The 26,544-nt window shown below is 36.0% G+C and overlaps 3 protein-coding genes across 5 annotated transcripts; 1 reads left to right on the forward strand and 2 right to left on the reverse strand.

Moving 5' to 3' along the window:
* Window positions 1–6,783: 6,783 nt before the first annotated feature.
* LOC141691520 (uncharacterized) lies at window positions 6,784–7,658 on the reverse strand. The gene is made up of 2 exons (XM_074496253.1): window positions 7,352–7,658; window positions 6,784–7,259 (listed from the first exon to the last, which is right to left on the reverse strand). The coding sequence occupies exons 1-2, from the start codon at window positions 7,656–7,658 to the stop codon at window positions 6,784–6,786; spliced, it is 783 nt and encodes a 260-aa protein (XP_074352354.1).
* Window positions 7,659–12,065: 4,407 nt separating this feature from the next.
* Window positions 12,066–12,921, forward strand: LOC141688867 (heme-binding-like protein At3g10130, chloroplastic). Its single transcript, XM_074492989.1, has one exon. It carries the CDS (start codon window positions 12,186–12,188, stop codon window positions 12,810–12,812), a length of 627 nt encoding a protein of 208 aa, XP_074349090.1. The 5' UTR covers window positions 12,066–12,185; the 3' UTR covers window positions 12,813–12,921.
* A 1,970-nt stretch (window positions 12,922–14,891) lies between these two features.
* Window positions 14,892–22,381, reverse strand: LOC141689480 (protein TIC 100). Of its 3 annotated transcripts, none has more exons than XM_074493777.1 (11): window positions 21,730–22,381; window positions 20,350–20,421; window positions 20,043–20,132; window positions 19,780–19,953; window positions 18,987–19,077; window positions 18,540–18,602; window positions 18,392–18,458; window positions 17,830–17,933; window positions 17,617–17,743; window positions 16,188–16,918; window positions 14,892–15,429 (listed from the first exon to the last, which is right to left on the reverse strand). In XM_074493777.1, exons 1-11 carry the CDS (start codon window positions 22,329–22,331, stop codon window positions 15,088–15,090), a joined length of 2,463 nt encoding a protein of 820 aa, XP_074349878.1. In that variant the 5' UTR covers window positions 22,332–22,381; the 3' UTR covers window positions 14,892–15,087. The 3 variants fall into 3 exon arrangements, with proteins under 3 accessions (XP_074349878.1, XP_074349880.1, XP_074349879.1); XM_074493779.1 differs by lacking the exon at window positions 21,730–22,381 and adding an exon at window positions 21,475–21,490; XM_074493778.1 differs by lacking the exon at window positions 21,730–22,381 and adding an exon at window positions 21,291–21,309 and having other exon boundaries at window positions 20,350–20,420.
* Window positions 22,382–26,544: the final 4,163 nt, after the last annotated feature.

Raw genomic sequence — 26,544 nt, forward strand, 5'->3', positions numbered from 1 at the left:
GAGCTATGATCAACGGATGTTTCATTAAGTACTTCAACGGATGATGCACAATGTCTTTCAACGGATGCTGAATTTTGTGCATTATCCAGGAGCAAATTTTGTATTCCTTTTGAAGTGTCGTCTCCATCAATCTCTTCTTCACTATCATCACAATATATTTCAATATTGTCAAATTTGAGTCTCTCATAATGTTCCTCATCTGTTAGTCCATCAATCTTTTTATCATCAAACACAACATGCACAGATTCCATAACAATGTTGGTTCTTAGATTGTAGACCCTATAAGATTTTCCAGCTGAATAACCAACAAATATTCCTTCATCAGCCTTTGCATCAAACTTCCCTTTATGGTCAGATTGATTCCTTAGTATAAAACATTTACATCCAAAGACATGAAGAAAGTTTAGAGTTGGTTTTCTTTTCTTGAACAACTGATAAGGAGTCATGCCTTTAGCTTGATTGATCAGAGAAATATTTTGAGTGAAACAGGCACAATTAACAGCTTCAGCCCAAAAATATGTTGGTAACTTTGATTCTTCAAGCATTGTTCTGGCAGCCTCAATTAAAGATCTGTTCTTTCTTTCAACTACCCCATTTTGCTGAGGTGTTCTTGGAGCTGAGAACTCATGCATGATTCCATTTTCTTCACAGAACAGCCTTAATGTCAAATTCTTGAATTCAGTTCCATTGTCACTCCTGATGTTTCTTACTTTTAAGTCAGGATGATTATTGACTTGCCTGATGTGATTGATAATGATTTCACTTGCTTCATCCTTTGATCCAAGAAAACAGACCCATGTGAACTTTGAGAAATCATCTACAATCACTAAACAATATCTTTTTCTTGCTATTGACAATACATTGACTGGTCCAAACAAATCCATATGTAACAGCTGTAATGGTTCATCAATTGTTGTTTCAAGCTTCTTCTGAAATGATGCTTTCCTTTGTTTGCCTTTCTGACAAGCATCACACAGACCATCCCTTGAGAATTCAACAAGAGGAATTCCTCTTACTAAGTCCTTTTTGACTAGATCATTCATTGTCTTGAAATTCAAATGGGATAGCTTCTTGTGCCATAGCCAACTCTCAACTGAACTTGCTTTGCTGAAAAGACAAGTAATAGATTCTGCATCTGTAGAGTTGAAGTCAGCTAAGTACACATTTCCTTTTCTAACTCCAGTTAGAACCACTTTGTTGTCTTTCTTACTAGTGACAACACAGGCTTCAGAATTGAAGGAAACTGTATTCCCTCTATCACATAGTTGACTGATACTCAGTAAGTTGTGCTTGAGACCATCAACTAATGCAACTTCTTCAATGATGACATTCCTTGTTGAAATCAAGCCATATCCCATAGTAAACCCTTTGCTGTCATCTCCAAAGGTTATGCTGGGGCCAGCTCTCTCTTTAAACTCTGTGAGCAGGGAGAAATCTCCAGTCATGTGTCTTGAACAGCCACTGTCCAAGTACCATAGATTTCTTCTATTTTCCTGCACACCACAAAATCAATCAATTTGATTTTGGTACCCAAGTTTCCTTGGGTCCATTCTTGTTAGCCTTTCTCCTAGACTTCATTCCTCCTGCATCTTTAGACTTAGGTGAGTTTGAGTCAACCTTGGTCTTAGATGTGGTTGGTTGAGGTGTAGGGTTAGTCACAACATTATCCAGCACATTTATAGTATTATTAGGCATGGATTGTGCATACATGTTATTCCACATTGGCATATTGTATGGCAATTGAGGCATACTGAATGCAGCAAGATAAGAATTGTTAAAATATGGCATGTTTGCAAAATGTGCATAAGGATTTTGTTGAGACATAACAGGCAGAGCATGTAGAGGTGATACAGACATGTTAGGCATGGAAGAGGGTACAGTTATGGGAGATTTCTTAATAGATTTACAGTTAGCAGATAGATGATTAACACTACTACAATGCACACAGCTTTTTCTAGGAGCATACTTGTCAGGTGTGTAATTGTTATGTTTGTTAACTCCTACCTTCCCATTTCTGTTGGATTTCCTTTTGGATTCCTTTTTATCCTCAACCATCTTGAGCCTATTGTTTAACTGTTCTAAGGTCATGTGCCCTACATTCACCTTTCTGACATCTTTGGATGTGCTTGCTCCTTCTTTGACAAAGTTCTTTGAAGTTGAACCAAACTTTTTGTTGAGTTTCTTTAGATTTTCTCTTTTAGAAACATCTGCCTGTTTTAATTGAGGAACCTTCAACGGATGTTCCTTTTCTTCCTTCAACGGATAACTTTCATCATCCGTTGATTCCACATCCGTTGACAGTCCATCAATTAATTCCAGTTTCTTTTTATTTTTATCCCAGGCAGTTTCACAGAATGATTCAATTCCTTGGACTTTGGCAATTTGAGCACTTACATCCCTAGATGTTTTCCAGGCTTTAATCACCTCTTGCTCTTTCTCTAATTGATTGGAAAGTATTTCTACTTTCTTAATAGATTCAGCTAGTTCATTTTCAACAGATACACAATGCAGCTTAGTCTTTTCTAGGTCAATTAACTTATCTTCTAACACAGCATTTCTATTACTTAAAAACAGATTGTTCTCTTTAATCCTACTATTTTCTTTAGCAAGAGATTTAAGAGATACACGCAAATGATACAGTTCAGTAGACATGTCATTAAAAGCATCATTGCACTCTTCTTTAGTAAGCTGTGTTATATCAGTAGTAATTACCTGGTTGCTTGATGAACTAACTTCATTCTCCTCAGAATCAGCCATGAGAGCCAAGTTAACATATTCCATGTCTTCATCCTCTTCTTCTCCATCAGCTGCCCAGTCTCTTTCTTGAGTAATGAAAGCCCTTTCCTTCTGTTTGAGCAGATCAAAATATTTCTTTTTGTAATCTACTTGTTCAAATTTCTTCTTTTCAGAGGTTGGCTTTCTGCACTCACTTGCAAAGTGTCCACTCATACCACAATTAAAACACTTGAACTTGGATTTGTCCACCATGTTCTTATGGGGTTTAGTGGCTCTAGTGTTTTTCCTGAACTTCATCTTTGCAAATCTCCTGGACAGAAATGCAAGATGCTCATCAATACCATCAGAGTCATCTTGACTGGAGTTGTCTTCATTTTCAGCAACTTGCCCTTTACCCTTGTCTGATTCTGGATTTCTTACACCATCTTTGGAGCTTGATGTAGATCTCACAGTTTCTTTTCTGCATTCTTTCTCATTTTCAGCTACCAATGCAACTGAACCTCCTTTCTTTCTCCCCCTCTCCAATACCTCATCCTGTTCCAACTCTAGTTCATAAGTCTTCAAGATTCCATATAATCTTTCAAGAGTAAAGTCCTTATAATCTTGAGAGTTTCTTAAGGAAACAGTCATGGGTTTCCATTCCTTTGGTAAGGATCTCAAAAATTTAAGATTTGAATCCTTCACCTGGTACACTCTACCATACAGCTTCAGTCCATTCAACAGTTTTTGGAATCTATTGAATGTGTCATTTAAAGATTCATTTTCTTCAAAATGAAAGTGCTCATACTGTTGAATGAGAAGCTGCATTTTGTTCTCTCTTACTTGTTCTGTACCTTCACACAGCAGCTGAACTGTGTCCCAAACCTCTTTGGCAGTTGAACAATTTATCACATTATCAAACATATCCTTGTCAAGACCATTAAACAAAATGTTCATAGCCTTCTTATCCTTGTGGACTTCTTCTGTGTCTTCCATTGTCCATTCTGCTCTGGGTTTTGGAATGGATTGACCAACAGCAATTGTGGCCGTAGCAACTGTGGCTACTTTGTGGGGAATGTGAGGACCATTCTCAATGCAGTTTACATAACCTTCATCTTGGGAGAGTAGATGAAGGTGCATTTTCACCTTCCAGTGGTGATAACTGTCTTTGTCAAGAACTGGGATCTTTACTCCAATATCCTTCTTACTCATCTTTGTTAGATTCCAAGATCTTTAAACTCTTTGTGTGTCAAGAGCCTGCTCTGATACCAATTGTTATTCCTAGAAGACTAACAATGAGATTTACAGAAGGGGGGTTGAATGTAAATCTCAAAACTTTTTCAAGTTTTGAGCAGTTTATAAAGTTGTGTGTTCAAGAAGAACAAGTGTGTGAATTGCTTTAAGCTAATACAGACAGATATATATTCAAGCACAAATGTAAAGAACACAACAGACCTTAAAAACTTTTCTGGTGGATTTGTTGTTCCACCAGAGATGGTATATTAGAAAATCTGTGTTCAACAATGTTGATCACAGCTGCATCCTAGTACAAACTAGATGAATTTTCTCTCAAGATATTTCTTAACAGCTCTGGAAAAAATCTATCTAATTACTAGCTTCTTCTTGGTTCATATATATTACCAAGTGTACAAGTGAAAAACAATATAAAATTACAATAGTAAAATAAGTTCTTCACTTGCTTCTTTTCCTGTTCACTCAAGTACTTTGTTGACTATTGCAACTTTGTACAAAAGAAGAACGGCTGCTTTTTCTGTTGATCCTGAAATTCGGCTACCACATCTCAGTTTTCTCTGTCAACCCACGTGCCTCTGCTTGTAGGTACAACTACCACTTATCAACGGCTGATTAGCAGAACATCCGTTGAAGCTTTCATCCGTTGATGACTTCATCCGTTGAAGGATGTTATCCGTTGAAGCTTTCATCCGTTGATGCTCTCATCCGTTGAAGGATGTTATCCGTTGAAGCTTTAGAGACATCCGTTGAAGCTTAGCTTCTCATCCGTTGAAGGTCTTTTAAGTCATCCGTTGATACCACTTCATTTATACAAAATTACAAGGCATGAAATATTTACAATTGGCCTTCCTATCTGCATATCATCTAGTAGTCAACATGACTCATAGTTTCTCTCAACTTCTAAGAATTACAATTTTAAATACAGAGACTGAAATATGCTACAATACTAGACTTATTTCTAAGTAAAGCTACACCATCAACGGATAGCCAAAGTGGTCTTATCCGTTGAGGCTACAGACACTAAATTTCTACTTAAGTGTTTTGTTAAACATATCATCAAACTAATGCACATATATTCCTAACAATAACATACTGTATCAGTAGCCTGTCACCTGTTTAATTATTTTGTAGCACATGCAAGCAGAATGTCAGAGAGAAAGTGCTTCAAAATCCCGACACATGATATGTTACATGCCGACGCAATGATAATGCCATATCTTTAATAAATCTGGTAAACGTAGTACATTTTCAATTTCTTTTCCAGTTTCCAGTATTGTGATATAATGTATTACATGGCATAGGAGCTCCCGGAAAAAATTTATTGGATGTTATGTTTCAATGCTCATTAAGAAAATGACAATATTTATGGGTGATGGTAGCAAACACACAGTAAATTTTTGTGGGTACAATAACATTTTGTATTCCCTGGACGACATCTTTCAAATTTATCCTACGAGGGAAAGCTATTTTTTTCTTCAATTATGTTGGACCGTCAACTCTCTACAGTAGTGCTTACAGCACTAACTGCATGAACATTTTTAATGATAATGAGAGTAAGAAAAGGATGAAGGATATTCAAATACAAATTTTACTCAACAACATGAACAACTCTACTAACAGTTCCGACTCATCAGGTAAATCTAAGACTTCCTAATGATTTTTCCATTACACAAAGCATGTAACTAATATGATCTTCCCTTTTATGCATCACATATGATATAGATGATTCAAATAATAACAATCCCATTATAACAGGTAGAGCACAAAGTCACCTTTTCACTGAAGGATTTTCTATTTATTTTATGTAAAATTATCCATTCATCTTGGTAGTTTAAATGTGGCAACTTCTTAGGTAATGAATGCATAGATTGTAAACGTCATTTCATTGAATGAATCGAATCCAAAATCTGCTGAAAATGATATGAAATCAGACGATATTAACCTATGTATTTTATTATTAAGACATATGTTATGTGCTGAAATATGTGATAATTCTTTATTTATTTATTTTATGTTACAGATTTTGATGAACTTTATGATGAACTTGAATTGGAACCTGAGCATGAAGAAAATTTCATTTTATGTTACTCCAATGCCTTCACACGTAGATCAGAGAGAACATGGTGCGATACTTGTAATATATCCAAGATTCAAACATTTTAAATTTTAATTCCCTCTCTGCTAATATCACACTTACAATTGATTTGTAACTAACAGTACTTTCCACGACACATGATCAATATTTATCAGCCATGGAATAATGGCACTGTGGTTACACTGTTATATGGTGAGGGTACCTGGAATGTCCATGTGCACGGGAAGAAGAAGATGTGTCGATTTGGCCTTGGCGAGAATTCATTCACCGATGACAACCATTTCACCATCGAGCAAACTCTCCAGTTCACCCATGAGGACGGCAAAACAATCAGAGTTGTTTGAAATAACGAATGTAGCAGCACTTCCATAATTTCAAGTGGCATGAATATTAGTTTCGAATTATATATTGTATATAGTGGGCAACAACACTCTAAACCTATTTATGATCATGTTACATTTCCAGTAACGCCTTCCATCAATATAATTTTGTTATGTTCTAATTATTTGATCATTTCCTTACCCAAGCAATAGGACTCCATGCCTTTCTATTTGGATTTATTAAGTAAAAATGAGAAGTAAATATCTTTGCATCCTCACATTGCACATAAAATTTTTCCAACTACAATGTAAATGCCAAACAGGACAAACAAGCAAAAGTTAAATTAATAAAAAACAACCATATTTCAAAAATAACAATAGTACCTACTACCTATACACCTAAATGTGTGAGAGAGCATAAAAAACCTCTTTGAAAACCATATTTTGGGTTATATTTGTAGCAAGATCTGAGTCATCATCAACAAAAATAGTTAGCTCACTGGGAGAGGTGATCCTATTAACAGCAACATAGTATTGTCCATGTGTAAAAATTGACTTAGGCAGACACGAACCAACCGTATCAAGAGATTGGCCTTGTGATTTATTAATTGTCATCGCATAGCATATTTGAAGAGGCATCTGCTTACGAACCAACTTGAAATGCATCTTATTGTCCGGAGGAGATAACTCCATCCGTGGAATAAAATGCTTTGTGCCAATAAATGTGCCACATATGACCTCACACTCCACACAAAACCTAAGATATTTGGTAACAATCATTTTTGTTCCATTACACAACCCTAAAGTTTGATTCAAATTACGCATAAGCATTACAACAGCTCCAGCTTTGAGCTTTAGATCATGAGGCGACATTCCTGCAATATTTAGAGAATTCAAGTACTCTACTAAGAATGCAATGTTTAAATCCACATTCGTCAATCAACACTAAAATAGGAAACTGAATCACCTAGAAGCATGTCTATAATAAGCGAATTCAAGTGACCGGCTGTTTGGTTGGTAGGAGTGAGAATAACCCTTTTGCTTAAATATTCTAGATCATGACCATTTCGTTTGAAGCCATGATACGTAATTGAAATCATATTTTTAATCATATTTTCTGTTTCCAAATTACAAAATTGTGGAGGGATTAGAATATGATTTTCAATGCATGGTATATGGGCAATCTGAGGTGGAAGGAGATCATCATTCCCTATATCTAACACCCATTTCATAAACCATTTCAGCTTTTCTCTTTCCAAATCAGAATTTACCATGTCTGAGGCACAATTTCTCTGTCAACATATAAATTTTGCATGCCTGCCAAAGCCGCGACCGTGCTATGCACGCAACAACAATGTATGCATGATCACAATAAGTGAAAACATGCAGGATTTGACGGAAATCACCACCAAGTACTACAGTAATTCCGTCAAATGACATGTCATACTGGGATGAATCGACAGCCTTCATAATATCCTTTAATGATCGATCCAAACACTCAAATGCATACCTATGTTGCATGGGCACCTCATCCTATATAATAAAATTGGTTTGCTTGATCAGCTATGCAATGTCTGTATATGTGTAATGTTGCACGTTGAAAATTCATCCAAAATAATTAGAATTTTGAAAAGGGAGTGAGCAGTCCGGCCTCTAGGCATTAAAGTTGCCGATATCCCAGAGGAGGAAACATGCAAGACAATATTACCCTCAGAACGCATTCTAAAAATAAGAGTACTCAATAAGAAAGTCTTTGATCAACCTCCACTACCGTAAACAAAGAAAAGCCTACCTTATCCACCTTCAACACGCTTCCGACTTTCTGAGCATGTATTACTCCCTTGCAACAACTTTTTGCAATGATTCATTCGCACGAAAAGTATAGTTTTTGTCCCTAGATAAATAAAATGGAAGGCGTTCAAATAGAAACACTTCGATAATGGATGGTAAATCCAAAAATCCTATATGCTGCTTTAGCACCACATAAGTATTGGCCATCGAAATATGCATTGATCTCATCTGCACCCTATTGTTCCCCCTCCCCTTGCGGCGCTTCTTCTTCTTATTCACTTCTTATTCACATACACAGTGGCACGGTCATGACCTTTAAGATAATATTTAAATAAATACTGAGACTTATCGCATGACAATAAATTTTCACATTCATATGTCATTGATATTTGACCAATAAATTAGGTTATAAGGCACAACCCACTGGTTGTCTAAATCAGTCTTACGAATTTGAACAATAATCTTTTGTTTGCAACGCATGAAAATTGGAAAACCACTCTCATCAAAAGTAGTCGTAGGGCGGTACTGAAGGGTTTTTAGCACATAAACGCAGCGAAAACGTAAACTTAAATCTTAAAAAAAACCGAAACCCTCCGCAGGATCCATGCGAAAAATAATATTTAATTCGTAGTTCAGTATGTTTACCTTAAGAAGCTTTACATTACTGGAAAGATGGAGGTCTTTAGTAGCGATCCAAGAACCACAAGCGGAGATCCTTAGCAGCTACTCCTCAAGTGTGAAGCACTCCACCGGTATCCACCAAGAAAACGATGTAATGGAGAAGGAGGAGGTGGAGAGGATTAGGGTTTTGTAAAATTTTTAGGTTGAGGCAAACATAGGGTCTATAATAGTATATTTATAGGCAAAATTTTCAGCTGAAAATTTTCCCATAAAATATTATTATTATTAACCCTTTATTATTCTCACTAATAATTAAAACACCTTTTAATTATTAATCCTTTTTCTAAACACTTTAAAAATAATTCTCTCACTTGATTTAATTTCCAAAAATTAAATTCTTAATTAATAATATTAAGAACTTTTTCTTAATTAATTTATAATCAATTAAATCTCATTTAATCAATTATTAAATTTTCTAATTAATTATTTATTTCATAAATAAATAATTATCAGCCATTATTAATTAATTTCTCCACCATTAAATCATTCTATTTTATGGTGTGACCCTGTAGGTTCAATATTAAGCCGGTAGTAGAAATAAATAATAATAAAACTATTTTATCATCATTTATATAAATTCTCTAATTTATTAAATATGATTAATTAATCAATCATATTTAGTTTGTAGCTCATTCTTGAGTCTCCCATTAACATTTTTTTTAACAAGTGTCTCTTTATTATATTTTGGTTCAAAATTATATAGAGGAGGTAGACCTATCAAGTATTGGAGGAACGCAATGTTACCTCAACTATGATCACTATAGTGTGATGTAGCTAAGGCCCAAGTAGGGGGGCTTAGCAACTGAATCATTCTTTTACACATTTACTTTTACACCTACTAATTTGATATTTTATTTAGGCTCGACCAAGTAGGCTTTAAGGAGTAGATGTATGCCACACACATGCATAAGAAAGTTGAGTTGTTGATTGCTGCAATTATAAAAGGCTTGGGGCAAGAGTATACTATGGTGAGCTGAGCTGAACTCATAAACTTAAATTTTGTGAATCCAGCTTACATGTGCAAATTGTGTGCCAGAAACAAGTTTGTGCACATTTACACATTGGATACGTAGAGCAGACGGATTCATGGTACACTACAGTTTGTACGGAATGTGAAAACGAGGTGGAATTGGATCAGAATATGTGATTTTGCAGCAACTGCAATTGTATACTCCCATGTCCTGATAACAGGTTGGACACCATCAGAGTCTGGTTTCTGAATAATTCTAAATATATATGTCATGCTTAAAAAAGACATTGTCTTACAGGTACAAGCTTCCAACTATTGCATCTGATGATATTGGTGGAATTGAAATTGTACTGGGTGACCAACAGGTTCGTGCTATTGTTGGAAAGAGAGTTGTACAACTTTTCAAAAAGGTCGGCCATCTTAAATTAACGTGCACACATATTAATCATGTGTTTCAAAATAAGGTTGTTGAAAAAAGTTGTTCCTTCTGGAGTTCAAGAATTTGGTTAAACAAAAATACACTGTCAAGTTGCTAATTTAAAAGGTAATGTAATGAACAATGGCACGATGTACTGCAAATTTTAATGCTACTTTAAAGTATAGTTTTATAAATTATTTTTTTAAAAAAAGATATATTTTTAAAATAAATTTTAAAATATTATTATAAAAATATAATTTATATTCGTTTATAAAGTATGTGCCAAACATTAAAAAATATTTTACATTAGTGGGACGGAGGACGACAAGAGTTTGGGGAACAAATGGTCTTTGATACTTTTCTGGATAATAGTTGAATTTACATGCACATCACGATATGTCATTTAGACTTGAAAGTCCGATTTGCACGTGGAATGAAAAATTTATACTCGTTACAAAAAACAACACCTTTATCGATTGTCATATCGGTGGTTATAAAGATAAAATCGGTTTATATAAGATCAATATAATCGAATTATCCCCGATTATTATTTCTTTTTTTAGTCAATTTTTACGTTGACTGACCCAGAATACCTATAATGTGTGCATCTCACGTGTCAGACCCCATCTTCTGATGTGACGTGGCTCCGATCTAGACATGTCATTGGCATGTGGCACGGTGGCCCATACATGTGACATTGCACCTCATTTTAGCACTCTAACTCCGACCGGTTATTACGATTACATTTTGGTCGTTTTTAATATATTACGACCGTCAGTAGGTCGATAGTATAATAGTTGAGCGAATTGGTCATCAGACCAGAATTTTTTTTGGGTAATACCCAATAACAACCAACATATATCGAACGTTGTTGAAAGATATGGTCGTTATTTTTATGAATGTGGTCGGTATTATTATAATCATGTCATTCAACATTTTTTAACTTTTAGCTTTACCGTTGCTCAGCGGTTGATGTAGTTGGTCGGTTCGGTCGATATAATTATCGGAGAACAAGTTCAATGTTCAGTTAACAAGTTTTTGACTTTTACCCTTACGACCATTAACAAGTTTTTGACTTTTACCCTTACCGCCAATAGCCTGACCTTGTTAACAGGTCACCAGACAGTCAAATAATTTAAACCGTTACCTTTAGTCGTAATTATGTTGTAAATTGTGACCAATTTTTTTCAATCATTTTTTTTGATCGGTCTGAATAAATCGGTCGAAAAAATCCTGTTTTTTAATGACTGTGACATCAATAATAAATAATAAAAGTTTTAACTTGCGATGAATTTTGAATAAAAGAGCTATTTGTGTGCATATTTATTTTTTAATCCACGGATTGTATTAAATTACTTGAATTTCTTTTCTTTTCTCCATAATTAGGGGACAAAAGGAAGAAATTTTTATTACGTACACTTCCTCTTCTTTTGAAAGGGTGTCAGGAATATAGGAGAAAATTACGAAAATTCTATTTCTTCTCCTTTCTATCAAAATCTATTATAATATTCTTTTCATTAAAGTTTGTAGGTTAATCAAATTGGAATATCACGCACGTTCACATTGCGCTTAAAAAAAATTGTAAATCAGTCGACCCCGCGTGATAATACGAAGAAGTTGTTATGTTTGGCTACATGTTCACCCTTCCAATAACTAGTCTACCCATGCGCCACAAATTCAGAACAGACTTTTCTAAGACTGTACAAACAGAGAACAAATTATATACGCACTTAAGTTGTGGTATCACCAACTCCACGTATTTACTTCAAATTCAAGCCACTCGAAAAAGTACTAGACGCAACTTATACTAGTCTTGAACCCTTTCTCGAGTTTTTTCTAATTTAATTAAGTTATATATATAGTAGTAATGGTTAATATATAGGAATTATAGAAGCAATACATTTTCTCTATTTCATCCGAGAAATCGAGTGAATCTCCAATATGTTGTTTCTAGCGGTAGCGCGTCTTCTATTCGGGAAAATTATTGTGGAAACCCCGAAATACGAGGTACTTAAATCTACCACCAATTACGAAATCCGAAAATATTTACCAAATGTGGTGGCGCAGGTTAAATACACTCCATCTCAATTCAACGGAGATAAAGATGGGGGATTCAAGTTACTAGCCAACTACATAGGCGTTTTCGGAAACCCTCTCAACAAGGCACCTCAAAAGATTGCCATGACAACTCCCGTGATCACCAAGTTATCATCGGAGAAAATACAAATGACAACCCCGGTTGTCACAAAGAGTAGCGGTGGTGAAGGTGATGATGAAGAGATTGTCATGCAGTTTATATTGCCGTCCAAGTATACGAAAGCAGAGGAGGTGCCTGAGCCTGTGGATGAGAGGGTGGTGATAAGGGAAGAAGGTGAGAAGAAGTATGGGGTGGTGAAGTTTGGCGGGACCGCGACGGAGGAAGTGGTGGAGGAGAAGGTGGGGAAGTTGAAGGAGTGTTTGGAGAAAGATGGAGTTAAGGTTGTTGGGGAGTATTTGTTGGGTAGGTTTAATCCGACATGGACTTTGTCTAGGTTTAAAACTAATGAACTTATGATTCCCGTTGAGTGAACTTTGTATTAAAAATTTAAGTACTTATTCTTGGGATCAAGTACTTAATTGTTTTTTAGAAAGGTTAAACCAAATACCTTAGTGCGTAGAGGTAAGTTCTCTTTATCGACATCTTTTGCTTACAAATTCGGATTAACAATGTTAGAGAGAAAAATCAAGAAACTGGCCACCATTTTAAATTTATTTAATCACCTCAGGTGTCAGAAAAATAGTGTGGTTTTAATGGAACAATGTCCTACTTAAGAGACTTGGAGAAGAAATATAATCTGGAGAAATTTGTACGATTGGGCAATATGAAACACAACAGAGGACTCCCCCTTATGTTTAGTTCATACATGTACGATTATTCTCTGTACATATATAAATTTTGCAATTCTAATGTGAGATACTTATATAAACCCTCCAGGGTAAAAAGTTCAAACCTCGTATGAAGGATACAAAATAAACGGATTTTTTTCCGAGGCTTTATGCACATAGCATTTCATTAACAACAAACCCCTCCGATTGTAGCAGGAGGGAAGACTACAAACGAGTATTACCAACTTTACTGCATAATTAAAAATATTATTTTTAACATTTTCTCTTTTCCTTGTCAATTTTAGCTCTCTTTTTTCATAAAACACTACAATAATGTCAACTTAACAAAATAAGTGTAAATATATTAGAAATGTAACTGTTTATTTATTTGTGGGATCACAAACCCTACTTTATGGGTTGACAATTTTTGATACCCAAGTTGACATCTCATGCCAACTCACTTGACATCTCACGGCATTCCAACACTTCAATGGAGTTCTAAAAAAAGCGTCAAGTCGCGTCATGTCACACAACGTTGACACCCCTGTTCGCATCCATCATTGGAGTTGCTCTAGGAGAACCATAACTAAACAAGCTACAACCATTTATGCGTAGTTTTTGACATAGTTGGAGGGCAAGAATGTTAATAAGCCTTGTTTAATTTCCGTTTACTACAGAAATTTCAGTGCCGTAATGTATAAAGTGCTTTTTGACAGACAATTTGTTTGAAATATTTGAGTCTTATCATTGTACAAAAGACTGTTGGAACAATTTTGTTATTGGACACAAGTCATGATGATTAGCAAATTGCAAAACTACCAGGATTTGTTAAGAGGTTTAATACTAATGAAGTTATGATTCCCGTTGAGTGAAGTTTGTATGAAAAATTTAACGACCTTTTTGAGGTGCTTTTTATTCAGAATGAGTAATATTTTTTATAGAAAGGTTAAACCAAGCACCCTGGTAATTTCGTTCGTTTGAAGTTATGTTATTTGCAGTGTAGGGGTAAGTTCTCTATATCGAAATATTTTGTTTACAAATCTGCATTCAGGCCAATATGGTACAGAGAGTATTTGTATCTGATCCGCATCATATATTGTGTGGTGGTTTGTTTTTATCTATTTGGAAGTGTTGGCGTTATCTTTCGTTTTTTTTTGTGATATCTTACAAATTTTTTGAGTGAATCATTACTTAACAAAGTTCGGAAATAATGATAAAGAAAAGTTTTTAGTCATTTTAGTTTTATTGCCTTAGTTATCAAATACATCAATTTCGATGCTACTAGGCTAAACTGGTTTAACGGAACAATGTTGGGTGTGTGTAAATATAAGTTACCTAACGGTCTACATCTTATTCGTTAGGTTATTTATATGTCGAGTTTTGGGGTGTCATCTCGAAATCTAGACCGTTCTTTGAAATGATGATTTTGGCAATCATTTTTTAATGGATGCAAAACAATGTTAAAGATAGGAAGCGGAGCTCTGCCGTACCTCCAATGTGAGAAGGAGAACGGTTTTTGGAGAATGTCAGGCAGACTGTATCTATATATACTGTACAGAATATGGGGTCTGTGCTTATATTCAAGTTACCCGACATCTTGTCCCATGTACTATTTATAGGTCTGGTTTTGAGGTGTTATCTCAAATTTGCCTTATCTTACATAATTTGCAGGATTCTTAATCACCCAATCTTAGTTAATTGAAAGTGCTTTCAAAATCTTTTAATTTCTTATTTGACAGTGCACAATTTTAGTGATTGCTATTTCAATAAAGTAATCAAACAAGTCAATTCAACTAGCATGCTTTATAAATAGCCTCAGTTGTCAAAAAAGGAGTGTATCGGCTCATCAATTTCAATGCTACTCATTGACCAGGCCAAACTGGTCTTACATAGAAAAATGTCCTTAAAGGAATTGCACAACAGATGCACTTCTGCAGAAGTTTGTATGATTAATATGTATAAAACACAACAGATGAATCTATACTGGGGTGCATAAAGATAATATGTTTAAATTGCTCCCTGAGTCGGTGCCTTGCAAACCACACCGCTCGGACTTGTGCTTTGAACGCCTTCTTCTTCTCATATTGGTGACAGGCTTAGCACACAGATGTGTCTGCTTCACTGCTCTTACCTTCCAACTTTGTTGTGGAATGTAAGGAAAGCTGACAGAGCTTGAGGAACAACGCTGCCTATCTAATGGCGACGTCTGGCAAGCAACTAGAGAAGGGTTAGTCTGCGACTTAAGTAAAGGTGACAACCGATTCCTCAGCAAATTCAGACCCTTCCATGTTGAAAATGGCCGCCGCAATTGAGTAGAAACCTGTACAATCCATTAAAATATAGTCAGCATTGGAATATGCTGACTAAACCAGAGTACCGCAAGTATATTAACTAATGAGTCGTTTAGACCAGTCACTGCATTTGTAAAAGTAAAACCCAAGTCATATTTTCTGATTTCAATTCCCCAAAGTTTTCTTGTTATGTTATATTCTAGTACTTTCTTTTGCCAGTAAGACCTTGAAGAGTCCCTTGGTGCAAATGCAGACCTTGAAGAGTCCCTAGGTGCAAATGCATCATGTAATGCAAGGTAAAGTTTATAATGGCATGCCATAGAATGTGCTTGTGAGCTTCAATATAGAAAATTTAGAATGGATGACCCTGAAGCAACTGCATTACCAATAATGGAAACAAAGAAATGGCTGGAATGAGAATGTCATGGTTGTAGAAAGCATTTTTACTGTTCACAATATGCCTAACATGACACGGCTCCTAAGTGATGAAAACAAATATAGACCAAATCCATTCAATTTTTTGAAAGAATTACTAACACTTAACTTTTCAAGGATCCCGCTATCAGTGATAGGAAAAGATGGAAATAAAAAGTTAAGTGGAAGTTTTTGTAAAAGCAATAGGACAACAATTTAATCATACCCATCCATGTCTATCTACATATCCAGGACTCTCGGAGAGGGAAGAGTACAAAAGAAATTATAATCTTTACCTATAATAGTTCCAACTTTGAAGTTCTGACCAGAGAATATGAGTGATTAGAAGAATCTCAAGGATATTAAAACTCACCACTGAAACAAGGCTAGGAGTTAATGATAAAGAAGCTGCCGCAAATGGCGACCTTCCATTTTCTATTCCCTTTTTCTCTTTGTCCGGTGAATCCAGTTTGATAGCTGAGCCAAAACTAGAAGGTTCATCTTCGTCATCCTCCTCTTCCTCCTCAATGTCCTCCTCTTGCTCTGCAGTTTTCTCTTGTTCAGAACCTTGTTCTTTATCTCCGGCCTCTTCCACATCCTCATCCAATACCTCCTCCATTTTCTTCTCTTCCTCTTCTTGCATTCTCTTCAACTCCTCATCCATGTCCTCGATGACCTCTTTGAGAGTCAATTCGGCTTCTGCTAGTTCAAACTCCTTCTCAACCAGCTCTATGTTCAAATCTCGATCTTTCTTCTTCTCTTCAATCAACCTGTCTAATTTATCAGCTATAGGTTTAAATGTGTTTTCTATTCCTTGTGAGATTCGCATCCAGATGGTGGGCTCAACGGTGTTATCTCGTCCAAAAAAATCATCATATCCAAGGGGAAGGAAATGGGCCTTTTCTGGGTCAGGTTCTTCACCTTCTTTCAATGGTGGCTGCCAAAATAGGCGGATACCATGTTCCTTATCATCCACATAATTAATTATCATTCCAGTAGGGGTATGTAGAATAAGAGGATCTTCAGTGTATATGAGCTTTGATGGGTCTTCAGGATCAGGCTCTGGTTCCTTGTTAATGAGAATAAATTCTGGCCTTATTTCCTCTGGTCAAATAAAAGTATAAAAATGTGTCAGGGTAATATAGTTATGAGACCAATATTCTGGCTTTAGTTGTGAGATATTTTTTCCTGTTCCAATTCTTTAAAATTAAAGCAATTGCTTCATCTAGTCTTAAACGCAAAATATGTTGCGCCCAACCACTGACCTGTATGCTTTCCTCCCACCCATCCATGAGAACTTACATATGCTTAACTATGCTGTTATAAGTGTAACTTTATGAAAACTACGTATTCCATATCCTTTTCTATTTCCTGTTTAACTTCTAGGATGTAGTTGAGATTCGATATTTATCTCAGATATGTGATCCGCACCATGTATAAGTTAGTTGAAAAATGGAGGTAACTGTGCAACATAGTGGAAAATGAACCTAGCTGCTTCTATAATTTCAATTTATTATTTAAACAGGTGCATAATTGTTTTCCACCCATGCATCTTCATTTTCTAATCTAGCTTGCAAAACTAAAGTAGATGCTAATAGGCAGTCATATCTACAATCTATCACATGGCATCAACAATGTTATTCTTCATAGCAAGTATATACTGTGAGGGAGTTAAAGCCAAGTTTTCCACAGGGAATGTGTAAAGACCAAACAGGTGCTCTATCTACCATCTACGCTACCCTGTTAACAAAACAAAACGAAGACTGTCCTCCGAGGGGGCACAATTAGGGAATGAGTATTACCATTCTCCCACCAATATTCAAGCTCAGGGGGCATAGGAAGTCTCAATGGAGCTTTATAAAACGAGTTCAACCACATCTCCCTTTCTTCGTCTACATCCTGCACATATGTTTTCCAGTAATCTGGAACCTGACAAAGAATAAATCAGTTTCCCCGGATATCCCAATAATGAAATAATTAGTTCTTTTTAATCAACATATATATTATTTACATACTTCATAAAATTGGTTGATGAAACCTGGCGCCATCCAGACATCTTCTTCCTCGTACAAGTATGGATGCTGAGGATCATTATAAGGACCCCTCTCTTCTCTAACCACTTCATAGGTAAGAGTAAAACATAAGCCAAATATGACTAATAGTAGTCCATGAAGTGCATAAAACACTTACATAAAAACACAATGAATTTATCAGCAAGAATATAGATTGCAAAAAAGAAGATTGTAAAAAAATAAATAACACGGTATTATGACGATAAAAATATAGTATGTGGCCCAGGTTTCTACAACCAAAAGCCAAAATCGGTCCATGAAATTGGAACTTCGTATAACAGCTTATATTAAGATGAGGGGGACCCTGATAAAGGTTGAAGAGGCACTCTAACATGTACCCAATATAGCTTACTAATTGAAGAGTAGGAAGAGATATGTTAACAAAACTTGTAAGTTTTATTAGCTGGCTTAGCCATTGTTTTATTTTCTGATTATTTACGTGCAGTTCTAGTTGACATGCCACTTCTCTTCTAAAAAAGGATAAAATTATAATTCATTGACTTACTTCCATCGGGCTTATTGATGAACATTCGTGCCTTTGCGGCAGCAACTTCAGCTATACCTGAATGCACCTGAAAGCGGATATCATTTAGTTGATCTTGGATGGTCAAAAGTAAAAAGAAAAAAAAAACTCAGGAGTAACTTTTTAATACCGATGAGACATTTGCATCACAACCATGTTCTTCCTCCATCAGTTGTCCAAAATAGAAACGACCCTGTGAACAGAATATACAATAAGTTGGATCATTATCCATAGCATAGGATAGAGCTCTAGTGGTCAGTAGGGCTCAGTATGGCACTAGTGTTAAATGCAGTCATAAAAAGTTTTATCTATTTAAATAATGGGGAAAAATGTTGAGCCCAACAGATGCCATGTCCGAGTTATGAAATCAGCATTTAACATCAGTAAAGATTTAGAGAAGAAGATGAGACATACAATTTAGCCAAAACAAAAAGAGAGAATAAGATGAAACATACAGAGAAAGCAATTAGAGAGAGGGGGAGAGAGAGGGGGAGAGAGAGGGGGAGAGAGGGGGGGGGAGAGAGAGAGAGAGAGCCAAAAGCACCAATACTGTAACGGATAATTTTCATAAACTTACATATATTGTACGTTCATTAACTTCATACACACCACATCCATGCATTCTTCCATGTTTCCATTCGCCAGCATAGCGGTAGCGACCTTTCTCCCTAGCATAAAACCACCAATGTTCAAATTATTCAAAAATTTAAGGTGAAATCTAAAGGCCGTCGGACAATTTTGTAAAAAAACAGTCACGGCAAATAAATGTCACAGCTATTAATTCTAAAAATGTCACTGTTTCTATAGTATGTCACAAGGCTGCCCTGAAGGTAATACTAGATTTAAGTCACTAACATAAATCACTTCAAAAATAAACAGAATAAAAAGATATATATGGAAACATTAATTAATAACTTCATATGAAACTTCTGCTAGTTCTTTTGCAGATAACTTTACCATAACATAAAAGTAGGACACACAAACCAGACGCAATGATAATGACGCGCTGTTGTCCTCTCATTAACTGATGCCTGTGACATATTCCAGTTAACTAAAAGTCTAAAACAATGATGAACCAAAGTAATTATACACAAACGAGAATATAAACACGGAAGGTTGGTTGTTTAGCAAAAAAAAAAGACATGGAAGGATGGTAATGGAAATATTAACTTCTACATTTGATCGAGACCCTAAAATTATGAAGAATTATACAAAGACCTAAAATAAAATAGACACAAACGGTGTATAAAAGCTTCTTAGTAAATAATTAAGATAGTGAAAGTGCAGGTTTATATACTTTACGTTACTTGTACAATTCAGCATTTAATAATTTACACACGCAAATCAACAGAATACAACAGATAACTCACGGTTTCCTTCCAAATTGTTTGATCCATTCATCATTCTCATAGAAAGGTATTTCGTAAGTATCCCCAGCTAAACGAACACTATCTTCAATATCCTTCTCCAGCCATTCTCTATCTTCTGGAGTCATATAATCCCTTTTTATTATTTTCCCTTCAGCACGCATTTCTTCTTCAAGCCTAATGTTTTTTTATAAAAAATAACTAATTAGTTTAAGTAATTGGGAATTCGGACTACACCAGTAGACAAGTAAAAATCAGTTGCATACTTGGAACCTGGCACTGGTTCTATATCGGGTATTTCAACTTCAACAACTCCGTGACCCTCCATGTTGTTCTGAAGCCATTCTCCTTCGTATCTAAAAGCACAAAGTATCTCTTACAATGTTACGAGGTAAAGATAGATAAAAGACTTAGAAGTTAGAACATTGAAGTTAGGTCTGCATATAACCCATGAAGCCACAAAACTATATAATCATTTAATCCATAGAATCAACAGTTAATTGACTACTAAAAGTCATAGCTAAGCTCGAGTTTCCCTATTTACCAATTCAATTTTTGCCAAGACAAATTTACCTGACCAGTCCTTGCTCAGCAACATAAACACCTTTCCCATGTGCCAAGTCATCCCACACAGTGCCTTCATACCTGAAATAAGTATAAAGATCATCAGCTCCTTGTAGGTCTAACATGAAATCAGGAAAGTGCAACTCAAATATGTTCCTGAAAGGAACCTAGTGTCTTCCCTTTCTTTTTAGAACATACACGAATATTTTATATAATGATAAGTTCAACAGTGCATATATGAGGAAATAGGATCAACAGAAGTGAAAGGTATTAAAAGATGGGTGCCCATGATCCCTTACAACCTACTTTAGTGACAACCATCTCATCATTTTTTCTCTACAATTTCAAAATTGATATCCAATTTACCAAACTCCCAATCATTAATAAGCACAATTACTAAACATATCATTACACATAGAAAACACAACTACTAAACATATCAAACCACAATGCAAAAATTAAGCATCACATATTCTTCGACCGACACTATGCATTCCACATTCATTACACACACATTCAAAAATTTAAAGATTTGTCACTTGCGAGTATATCAAACAACATTGCAAAGTTCAAGCATCATACAACACACACATTCACAAAAACTCAAGAATTCAATAAAATGCTACTAGCTACTTACTAACTATATCAGACCACATTGCAAAATTTAAGCATCATACATTCCACACATTCACAAAAACTCAAGAATTCAATAAAATGCTAGTACTAGCTACTTACTAACTATATCAGACCACATTGCAAAATTTAAGCATCATACATTACACATATTCACAAGCTCAAGAATTCAAGAAATGCAACTTACAAGCTCTCATCCTTTTAGTACACACACATACAATAATTTATATAAACATGACTCGCATCACTTATACATCATCATCTCACCATTTACAAAAATTCAAAAAAAACTAAATAATTAAGTAAAATGCAACTTCCGAGCTCCCGTCCTTAAAAACTCAAAAATTCAATAAAATGCAACTTACGAGCTCCAGACCTTAAAAATTCAAAAATCCAATAAAACGCTACGAGTTAATTACTAACTACAACAAACCACATTTCAGATTTCAAGTATTACGCATTCACAAAAAAAACTAACAAATATAATTAAATGCAACTTACGAGCTCCCGTCCTTAAAACCCCAAAAAATCAATAAAATGCTACGAGCTAATTACTAACTACAACAAACCACATTGCACATTTCAAGCATTATACATCCACAAAAACTAAAGAATTCAATAAAACGCAGCTCACAAGCTCCAAAAATCCAATAAAATGCTACGAGCTAATTACTAACTACAACAAACCACATTGCACATTTCAAGCATTCCGCAACCACAAAAACTAACAAATTCAATAAAAACGCAACAACTTACGAGCTCCCGTCCTTAAACACAAAACTAACCCACTGCAAAAACTCCTCAATCCTGTCCAACTCCTCCACAACCGACTTAGGAGTCCTGATATCATAATGATTATCGGGAATAACAGGATACGGCCTCCTATAGGGAACATAAAAAGGCGCAATAGGAGGATCACCGCCATTTTCCACCTCATCTCTAATCGCAGTAATATCCTCATTATCAACAAACGCCGGGTCCCAGCCGGGCTTGCCAGTGGAAAGCGGGCCGTCCGCCCAATACTCTCTCAAATCAGCTTCAGTCCAATTTTCGGGGTCATGTGGGAAATCGTATCGGTCGGATAAGTATTTGACGCTTTTGTCCTCGGCGAGCTGTTGTTGTTTAAGTGAAGGGGAGCTTAGGATGTCGGAGAGGACTTTTGTGTTGACTGCTTCGGTGTTGTCGTAGAAATTGAAGATGTCTGTTGTGTCTGTCGGGTCGGGTTCTTCTGCTTCGGGTTCGGATGATTCGGACTCAGTGTCGGAATCGGAGGAGGAGGAGGTGGGCGGGGCGTCGGCGAAAATGTCGTCGTCGTCTTGGGAGGGTTTGGGGGGTTTTGAGTCTTCTGGTGAAGACATTTTTTGATAAGATAAGGTGAGTGATAGTGAGAAATGGTGCTGTACTGTGCTGTTTTAAAATGTATTGGATGTTTTAGTTTATCTGTTTGATTTATGGGCTTTCTATTGTATGCCTTAATTGTTTAACTAATGGGCTTTAAAAAATTGGCCTTGGTGACAAAAGATAAAGTCCTTATAATATTCAATTTTTGAAATTGGAGACCATAATATCGTGTTTGAAGAATGTGAAGTTAAGTGACATGTACGTGAGTCCTCGAAGATTGAAAGCTGGGTATTCCTACCCAAGTTTTTGAATGACTGATAGTAAAAAATTTGGGTTTTGATTTATTAGACAACCAAGTAAAATTGGTTGGCAATACGCGGCGACACGGACTAGTCACCTTTGGCAACTAAAATTGGACGCTAAAGCGACCCAAGATAAAAATTGGTTGGCTAATTTATGTGTGGATAACAGTGAGTTAGGAGTTTAGTTTGGAGTTCAAAAATGACTAAACAAGTCGAAAATGTTGACACATGTATGGCACATGAGGGATGATTTATATATGTTTGTGTATTTGATGGGATATGCACAAGCGGGTTGTCGAGTATCTACCTTGTAGTTGTGGCTCAAGACTTGGTGGGAAAATTTAAATTTGAAGGCATTCAAATTCTGGAACTGCTTGTAACCGTCGGCAGTTGGGGTTGTGTGGGTTGTGTAGGCAGTTTGGCTCTATTATATATAGATAGGCATTTCCTGAATGTAATCTAAGTATCAATTATACAAGTTTAGTGTATTCTGCACTTGTATTACCTGCTAGGCAGTTGGTAAAATCTGTAAGCATATCTTGGGGTTGTATTCTTATATTGCTGGTCAATAAAAGATTGAGCATTCAGGCTCGTAAATCTGTTATTTTTTTACATTTTCTTGGTAATTAGACACACTTGCACACACGATTGAATCTTTGATTTCCGTGGGTTTTTAGTTATATCCACTGTGTTTAGGTTGCTGGCCGACAACCTCTCGGGAAGACTGACTACTTGGGTACTGGGGAGACTAAGTAGGCCGCACGGATCAGAAAATTCAGGGTTGAAAATCTGATCACGTGACAAGTGGTATCAGAGTTGCGATGATCAATTTGGGGATTTGACATGATGGCTGAATCATGTGGAGCAAAGTTGATTTTTTTTGGGTTTCAAAAAGTTTTGGGCGAGTCCATGGTCAGAAATCTGGTGCCATTGATAAGGAAATGCAGAGATATTAAATATGACCTTGGTGACTTTAAAAATGCTCCTAGAGTTCAATTTGACATTCTAGAGAGAAGGTTCGAGGAGATATCTTTTCGAGTTGAGATGTTGGTTGATCGCTGGTTAAGTGAAGTAGAATGAATTGAGTTTTACTTGGAGTTGTCAAGGCGGGATGTTGGAGACATTTCGTTGGGTGATGATGGAGATCACTCTGGGCTTGAAAATTCTGTTCAAGGTGGGGAAACTACAAGGACTGCACAAAAGTTGTCTCTCTTTGGTGGAGGCGCATCTGATTTGTAAGGCAATCACGGAGACTGTGGCGCAGCGTGGCGGCGTGGCGGGGTTGACGTCAATGTTCAGCGACGGGGGTTGGACTATGTTGCAGGTTTTTGACAATTGGTGGAAACACTAATCACGATTGTGTGGTGTGCAGATCGGTGTTGGCTGATTTGTTTATGGAGATTGGCGTGCATTATGGGCATATGAGTCTTTCGTGGACAGGTCTTGTTAAAAAATGGTAGTGATCTTGAAATTTGGTTAGTCGACTTTGGTATAGTTGGCGCAGGAGGGCTTGGTGACAGCCTATGATCATCATTAATTGATTTTATGGTGACTTGGTGAAAATTCTTGGGGTTGGAAAGATTGGTGTGGATCTGATTTGTTCAAGGTTAGTGGAGATTAAGGTATGTCATCTCTCACGAAACTGGTTATGCGTTATATTGGCTTTTGAATAGTTAGCATTGTTGGGCTATGTTTAGCTTATGATCGTTCACATAGATTGAAGTGGCTTGGGGGAATATGATCATGGAATAAGGCATGTTCATGTTGGTGAAGGTTGTTTTGATGCTATTTGACAAGAGTAAGAAGAAAATGCAGAATTTGGAGGTTGTTCAAGTATTGGCCGGCGACATGGTTTGTGGAATTAGATCAGGGGTTGGCGGCGCATCTCTACAAGGCAATAAACTTGGTAATTTTCTTGTTGGGTCTAGGTCAATGTCTCTAAAGGTTGGAGGCACTGGCGGAATTTAAGTCGGAATGAAATTTGATATGTGGGCGACTGGGCGTCTAAACATGATCATCAGGTTTTGGTGACGAAAAGGGGAAAAATTGGAGAGGTTAATCTGATCAACTTATGGTAGCTAGTTGGGTTGGCAGTGACAGGAACCACAGACGTATTTGCAGCCTTGGTTTATGGCGTGGATTTTGCTACTTGGAGAAACAGACTTCTCATAATTGTTGATGATTTGATGAGGACATCAGACTCAGGAGGTGTGGGAGGGTTTGTAAGACCCTTAGACTGGATAAGAATTTTGGGTTCTGATTTTCTAGGCAACCAAGTGAAATTGGGACCAAGCGTTTCCAGGCGGCGACACAGACTAGTCGTCAGGAGGCGACACTGAGTGGGCATTAGGCGGCGACACGGACTGGTACCCAGGCGGGGACTCAGATTGGGCGCTATGACGACTCGGGATAAAAATTGGTTGGTTGATTTGTTAGTGTAGGTGCTCTAGAGGCAATACATTATTCTTTTATAATCTTTATGTCAGTTGATCATTCAATAAATGTATTTATTATGACCTTAATTACTGCGATATTTTGTTAGCATAATAAATGTCCTTAGAATCATGATACAAATTGTATAGTTTAAGTACATGACTTGAACTTGAGATTATATAATATATCATATTCTTAAAGGTCCATAATCGAGTATTATTATATAGGACAATAATAATACATAGATAGACTAGTATGTTGTTTGACAAGATAACCACATCTCATTGGTTATAAGTATGGGGATACTAAAGTCAATACATAGGTACATGTGAGAGTACATGGTACTAGACAGACCCACAGTGAGATTCTTCATGTTTAATAAAGTCATAAGAAAGACTCACAGTGATAATGGTGTAACGATCCTTTGACTTGAAATCATTATATTTCTATACGAGGATTAATATATTTTGACTACATTAAAAGTTACTTTTGATCGGGTGATGATAAAAGTGGACATCGGGTATATCATGAGTCGTATGAGAAATATGAATGATAGATAAAGAATTTAACCCTTCTATAATTAGGAGAGATATTATTGGCCTCTTGATTGAGTGAGATTATAAAAGCATGACCATGCTCAAATAATGATTTGTCTCGATAATCTACTCATGGATCAAGTAAACCCGGATTAAATGTTGAAGAGGATGACTAAATACATGCCTCGAGTTTATTCTATAATATGTATGGTTAAAGGGATTATATTACACGAAAAACATTAATCACGAAAGGTTTTATCTAATCACGATTTAATTATTGTTTAATTGGGTAACAATGATGTATTACTAGATACCGCTCATTGTTTATAATTTTATTAGAGAATAAAATTATTGTAAATTAAATAATAGCCTATAGGGTCGCACAAATAGAGCACTTAATGGAATAGTTAATTTAAATTATGGATTTAAATTAATTGATGATTATTTGAATTTTATTATAATTAAGTAAGACTTAATTGAGATAATATAAATTCGAATTAAAAGGAATATTTTTGCCCATAATAATTAAGTATGACTTAGTTATTAATTAAATAATAGAAATTCATTTTTATTATTTAATCCAATACCTACTAGGGTTGGGCTTTGCTATTATGAGCCTTTTTAATCAGCAATTATAAATAGATAATGATAGGTTAAAGAGGCTTGTACGTTTTTTAAGAAAAAACCCTAGCAGCAAAGAGAGGCAGAGGCAATTCAGATTGTCAAGAAGGAGGCTAGTACATCCATTCCGTAGTCAAGTTCGTGAGACGTTCTTGAAGGTGCTCGTGTGGATACCATAGAGGTGTTTCTCAGAGAGGTAGACACAAAGCGTGATAGCTAGGATCTCCGTTGAGTTCGTGAAAGTTAAGCTCTTGAAAGGTATGATTCGTTATCTCCATAATCTGCCCATAATTATACATGTATCCTATTTTGGATTTCGAAATTTGTGTTTTATTTAC

The sequence above is a fragment of the Apium graveolens genome, chromosome 10, assembly GCF_009905375.1.
Source record: "Apium graveolens cultivar Ventura chromosome 10, ASM990537v1, whole genome shotgun sequence".
NCBI classification, from domain to species: domain Eukaryota; kingdom Viridiplantae; phylum Streptophyta; class Magnoliopsida; order Apiales; family Apiaceae; genus Apium; species Apium graveolens.

What these genes read in the sequence shown, in the direction of transcription:
- LOC141691520 (XM_074496253.1), bottom strand. Translation starts at nt 7,658, where the DNA reads ATGGTAAATTCTGATTTGGAAAGAGAAAAGCTGAAATGGTTTATGAAA. An exon ending in TATTATAGACATGCTTCTAG is followed by an intron (nt 7,260 to 7,351) that starts GTGATTCAGTTT and finishes TAAATATTGCAG; the next exon opens with GAATGTCGCCTCATGATCTA.
- LOC141688867 (XM_074492989.1), top strand. Translation starts at nt 12,186, where the DNA reads ATGTTGTTTCTAGCGGTAGCGCGTCTTCTATTCGGGAAAATTATTGTG.
- LOC141689480 (XM_074493777.1), bottom strand. Translation starts at nt 22,331, where the DNA reads ATGTCTTCACCAGAAGACTCAAAACCCCCCAAACCCTCCCAAGACGAC. An exon ending in TCATCAACCAATTTTATGAA is followed by an intron (nt 17,744 to 17,829) that starts GTATGTAAATAA and finishes ATTCTTTGTCAG; the next exon opens with GTTCCAGATTACTGGAAAAC. An exon ending in CTCCTAGCCTTGTTTCAGTG is followed by an intron (nt 15,430 to 16,187) that starts GTGAGTTTTAAT and finishes TGGATTGTACAG; the next exon opens with GTTTCTACTCAATTGCGGCG.